This window comes from Juglans microcarpa x Juglans regia, chromosome 7D (genome assembly GCF_004785595.1).
Source record: "Juglans microcarpa x Juglans regia isolate MS1-56 chromosome 7D, Jm3101_v1.0, whole genome shotgun sequence".
Taxonomy (NCBI): Eukaryota; Viridiplantae; Streptophyta; class Magnoliopsida; order Fagales; family Juglandaceae; genus Juglans; species Juglans microcarpa x Juglans regia.
Window position 1 is genome coordinate 25,062,796 of NC_054606.1, and position 6,292 is coordinate 25,069,087.

At 36.0% G+C, this 6,292-nt stretch overlaps 1 protein-coding gene across 1 annotated transcript; it reads right to left on the reverse strand.

The window, feature by feature from the left end:
* Positions 1-260: 260 nt before the first annotated feature.
* On the reverse strand, positions 261-728 carry LOC121238245. The gene has a single exon (XM_041135073.1). It carries the CDS (start codon positions 726-728, stop codon positions 261-263), a length of 468 nt encoding a protein of 155 aa, XP_040991007.1.
* Positions 729-6,292: the final 5,564 nt, after the last annotated feature.

Sequence of the window (6,292 nt, forward strand, 5' to 3'; positions counted from 1 at the left end):
TAACTTATAGCTCCCAGGTTTTGGCCTAGTCCAACGCACCTGCTGAACAACCGGTTGCCTCATTGTTTTAACCGGCAACTGCAAGCATCGCATGACTTCTTCATCACGCCGGGATATATTTTTTGAGTCCTTAAGTCTCAGCGCAACCCATGACACCCAGTGCTTAACAGAGCACCACACAGAGCACGCCGATTCTAGAACCCCTTCCATTCTTGCCTTACACCGTCTCCACCATAGCCGCCAAGTGATCATCGACGAAATTATTCCAAAATCTGACCAGTCTGAGACGAATTCCTAGCCCGACGGTGCCAATATTCCACTCGATCTCTCCATCTCCTTCCAGCCAGATTTGGCATGCCAAGCTGCATCGAACACATCTGCCATACTTTTTCTGCAATCTCACCTGTTGCAAGCACGTGATTCAAGTCCTCATAGCCACCTGCAGAACAACAATCACACCTTGAAATAATAGGGATTCCCAGCTTATGAATCCGATCATCCACTGCCAGACACTCATACATTGCCTTCCACATTGTAACTGATATCTTATTTGGAATAGCATTATGCCACACCCATTTCGCCCAAGGAACCTCAGGGGAACAAGTTCGAACACATTGCCATGCACTCTGAGTAGAGAACCTACCATTCGGACTATGCAACCAGATCAAAAAATCATGACCAGGTTTGGAACTACCCAGCTGCTCTATAATTTCCTCTATTTTGTCCATCCCCACTAAGCTCGACAGCAACTCAACATTCCAGCCACGGTCTATTTTACACTCTTTCAAAGATAACTCTGGAAGGTCACTTATCTATTGTTGAGCAACCAAAGGCCCATTCCCAGACCAATTATCCCTCCAAAAAGAAATGTTTCCATCACGTACTTTCCATCTTGAATTATCAATCACCTTTGGCTGACAACACATTAACATCTTCCAAAACTTCGAGCCTTTGTTAGCGTCGACCAAAGAAATATGTTTATGCCCAACATATTTACTAAGGAAAAAAGACGACCATAAAGATGTTCCTTGTAGCAAGTTCCAAGCCAATTTCATATGAAGAGAGGTCTGCACCTCATGTAAATTACGAATGCTCAGCCCCCCCTCAGTAACCGGCCTACAAATATTACTCCATGCATTCCATTTCTTTTTTGGCTTACCATCCTTGACACCCCAGAAGAATGTACTCATAATTCTTTGAATTTTTTCTATCACATTTTTTGGAGTGTGCAGCACCGAAAGACAATGAATTGGAAGACTTTGTATCACATGTTTTAATAAAATCAGCCAAGCACCATTAGAAAGCAATCTAGCCTTCCACCCATCCAAGCAACTTCTAATTTTATTAACAATATCCTCAAACTGAGCACTTAGTAACCTCCCAGAGACTATCGGCACCCCCAAATAAGTAAATGGGAAAGACCCTTCTGAAAACCCCATGGTCTGAAGCGGGGTCTACCCTCAGAGATGTGCTTAGAGAAAAAAATAGAGAATTTCCTTTTATTCACAACTTGACCAAACCATTCTTCATATTGGTGCAAGACTTTATAGATTGTACGTATCGACGCCTTTCCCCCATTGGTAAACAAAACAATATCATCAGCATAAAGGAAGTGAGAAATAATTGGTGTACCTCTGGGCTGATAAAATGGAGTAATCTTCCCCAATGTCACTTCTCTTTTAATCATCCGAGTTAAGATTTCTTCAACTAAAATAAATAGATATGGCGACAAGGGATCTCCTTGTCTTAGGCCTCTCCCACATTTAAAGAAACCTTTTGGGATACCATTAATTAGTGTTGCGATATGATGGGGTACTTGATCTCTCACGCCCCCACACAAATATTTTAACCGTACTTTAAAATATTTCAAAATATTTATAAATAATAGAGAAATAATTTATAAAATAATTAATAAATAACTTAGAACTAATTATATTCACAATCAACCTTTAGATCATCCATGTAGAAAATCACAAGAATAAACCAACAATATGGCAAAAAATTCTAGAGAAACACATCGAATTAACACGTATATATTAAAGATTAGAATGGAATTCCATGCTGATCAAATGGAGATAGCGTTCCAAAAACAGTTTTCTTGGATGTCGAGTACGAAGGACGTCGGACAAGATGAATTACATAATTAGGTACGTATAATATTGTACCTGGCCTGAAGCTGGCTAGCTAGTTAATACATTCTGCAAACTATCGCTGACATAAGGATTCGTGAATCGAGAAGGATACACTTAGCCCCGTTTGTATTGTAAATTCACCTCATTCATTTCATCTTATCATTACAATTTTTTTAAATTTTCACACAAAATATATCAGGAATTAGACTTATTATTTTTTATCTTCTTATTGTTGGATTCTTTTACTCACTTTGTTGTATTCTTTTATTCACTTTATTCTTTTGTATCACATGATAGTCACATGTTATTTTTATTTCTTCATGTATTCCTATAAATAAGACTATTGTACACGGATGTACTTACTTTTACATTTTATTTTCTTCACTTCAATTCCAGAAGTTTCTTTCCTCTCTCTCGACCTTTGGTCTGCTAGAGTTTTTACCATTTCTCATGCTCTACTAGGGTTTACTTTACATGGTATTAGACGTTCTTTTATCTTGCTTCTACGGTGCCGTCTCACAAATCTGTCTTCGAAGATGCCACTTCTCCTTTCTTTCTTCATCCTAGCGACAGTCCTAGTGTTCTCTTGGTTACACAACCTCTTCTCGATGAGAACTGCCATGCCTGGTCTCGCTCGATGATTTTGGCTCTCTTGAAGAAGAACAAGCTTGGATTTATTGATGGATCCATTACTAAAACTTTGGAATTAACAAATTTTTTTTCTCTCCATGGCTCCGATGTAACAATATGCCGATATCTTGGATTTTAAACTTTGTTTCTCCTGAAATTTCTACTAGTATCTTGTATATTACAACTACTTGTGAGATCTGGTCGGATCTCAAGGAATGATTTCTCAGACGAATGGACCTCGCATTTTTCAGTTACAGAAATCGATTTCCTCCCTTTCTCGATGTTCTCTTTTTGTGAGTGACTGTTTTACACGTCTTAAAAGATTTTGGGATGAACTTACTAATTACAAGTATTTTCCTTCTTGTTCTTATGGAGCTATACAAACGTTGAACCATTATGTTCAACAGGAACATGTTTTACAATTTTTTGTGGGATTGAATGAATCTTTTGCATCTGCTCGTGCACAAATTCTACTTATGGAGCCCCTACCTCCTCTTAATAAAGTTTTTTCTCTTATTTTACGAGAGGAACAACAACAAGAAATATCTTTTGTTTCTCTTCCCTCTGTTGACTCACATGTTTTTTGTTTTTCAAAATGATGCAACTAGATCTTTTAAATCCTTTTCCAAGAAGGATAGACCAGTTTGTAAGTATTGTGGAATTACTGGTCATGTGGTTGAAAAGTGTTACAAGTTGCATGGTTTTCCCCCAGGCTACAAACCGAAGCAGAGTCAACAGTCTATAGCTAATAATGTTGTCATCAGTGACAGCAATTCCACGGCAGTTTCTCATTTTTTCATTGACTGAGGATATCAATATCAGCAGCTTCTAAATTTGCTTCTTCATTCTGAATCTGCTGATGCTGTTCCTTCTGATGTCAATGCAGTTGCCTCACGTAATTTTTCTGATATTATTTCTCCTCAAAATAATACTCATTCTATTTTTTCTGTTGCTTAATATGTTCCTTTTAATTCCAATTCTTAGAATTTTGATACTGGAGCCACTGATCATATGGTTTATTCTATTGGTTGTTTTACTTCCACTACCAGTTATGTTAATGTTTTTGTGAAGCTTCCTAATGGCCAATCTATGTTTGTTACACATATTGGTTCTGTGTCTATCTCTGAACATCTTGTTCTACATGATGGTCTATGTGTTTCAACTTTTAAATTCAAATTAATATCCATTAACAAGTTAGCACAATCACTAACGTGTTGCTTTTTTTTTTCCTCTGACACTTGTCTAATACAAGACTTGATTCATTGGAGACTGATTGGAGTGGGTAGATTGCGAGGCCCTTATATACTGCAACAGTTAGGCCTTTCTGTTTCTAAACCTATTTTTTTTTTCTAGTACATATGCTGTTTGTTTACCTGAAACAATACCTTCACATGTTTGCTCCATTTCTTCCAAATGATCTAATTATGAGCTTTGGCATAATAGACTTGGTCATCCTTCTAATTCTATGATGCTGTTTGTGAATAATTTTGCTCCTAAATTGATTGTTCATTGCACTTCTTGCATGATTTGTCCTTTAGCTAAACAAAGGAAGTTGCATTTCCCTAATAATGTACATATGTCTGCTGCCCCTTTTGATCTTGTTCATTGTGATGTTTGGGGACCATATGTTGCACCTACTGTTGAAAGTCACAAATATTTTCTGATTATTGTGGATGATTCAACTCGTGCAACATGGTTTTATCTACTTAAACATAAATCTGAAGTTTCACATACTTTTACAGTCTTTTATAAAATGGTTAAGGCACAATTTCATTTAAAAATAAAGTCACTTCGCACTGATCATGGCACTGGATTTTTTTTCCCTTCTTTTTTGCATTATAAAGGCATCATACATTAGCATAATTGTGTTGAGACTCCTCAACAAAACTCTGTTAACTCTGTTGTAGAGAGAAAGCATCAACACATTCTTAATGTAGCTAGAACAATGATGATTCAGTCTCATTTGCCTATTAATTTTTGGGGTGATGCTGTTTTAACAACAACTTACCTCATTAGTAGGCTTCCTACACCTTTAAATCATAAATCTCCTTTTGAACTTTTTTTCAAATATTCTCCTTCTTATACTCATTTAAGAACTTTTGGTTGTCTTTGTTTTGCTTCAACTCTACATAGATCTCGAACCAAATTTGATCATAGAGCTCGAACTTGTATATTTCTTGGTTATCCTTTTGACATAAAAGGTTACAAACTTCTTGATTTAAATTTTGTTTTTCATGAACATATTTTTCTTTTTACTTCTCAAAACAATACTGATTTTTCTTCTATTTTTCATAAACCAGTTGAATGTTCAAGTTTGGATTCTTTAATTGAACCTTTAACAACATCATTTGTTGATTCATCTCTTAGTTCTTCTTCACTTTCTCACCCAAATGATTCTTCACCATCTGTTGGCTCTCCATATTCTCATTCCGATAACTCTTCACCTTCTATTGATAATTCTTCCCCAGTGTCTTCTGTCACTATTCCATTACCTTCTGATCTTCCTAGAAGATATTCTAAAATCAGAAAAGTACTTGGTTACTTACAGAATATTCATTGCAATTCTTCTTCTACACACTCTACATCAGATCCTTCAACAATCTCTGATTCATCAGGTTCTCCTTCATTTTTGCCTTCATCTCCCAAATATGATATTTTCAATTTTTTATCATATGCTAATCTTTCTCCTTCACACAAATCCTTTGTCATATCCATTTCTGCCGATACGAAACCTGAGTTCTATCATCAAACTGTCAACCACTCTTATTGGAGAGATGCCATGTCAGCTGAGATTACAGCTTTGAAAATTAACAATACATGGACTGTTACTTCTTTATCTCCTGGTAAAAAGCCTATTGGTTGCAAATGGGTGTATAAGATCAAGTATAGTGCTGATGGTTCAATTGAAAGATATAAAGTAAAGTTAGTTGCCAAGGGTTATACTTAGACTAAAGGGTTAGATTATTCTGAAACCTTTTCACATGTTGCTAAAATGGCTACTGTTAGAACTCTTTTGGCCATTGTTGCTATGAAAGGTTGGCATCTTACACAGCTTGATGTGAATAATATTTTTCTGCATGAGGATTTATTTGAAGTATACATGGTCTTACCTCCCGGTTTCCATAAAATAGGGGGTCTCAAATTTGCAAATTGAATAAATCACTCTATGGCTTGGAACAAGCCTCACGGCAGTGGTTCTCCAAGTTTTCAACTTCTATACTCAGTATGGGTTTTCAGCAATCCAAATCTGATTATTCTCATTTTACTAAGACTGAGGCCTTGTTTGTTTTCAGAAAACATCACATCTCATCTTATCTCATCTCACCTCATCATTACAACTTTCTCAAATCTCTATACAAAATAAAATAAACTATTCAACTTTTTCAAATCCCAAAACAAAAATAATATTAAAAAATATATTCTAATAATATTTTATTCAACTTTTTAACTTTAATCTCATCTCATCTCTGAAAACAAACCAGCCTCGTTCCTCTTTCATTATCCTTCTTGTCTATGTAGATGATATTCTC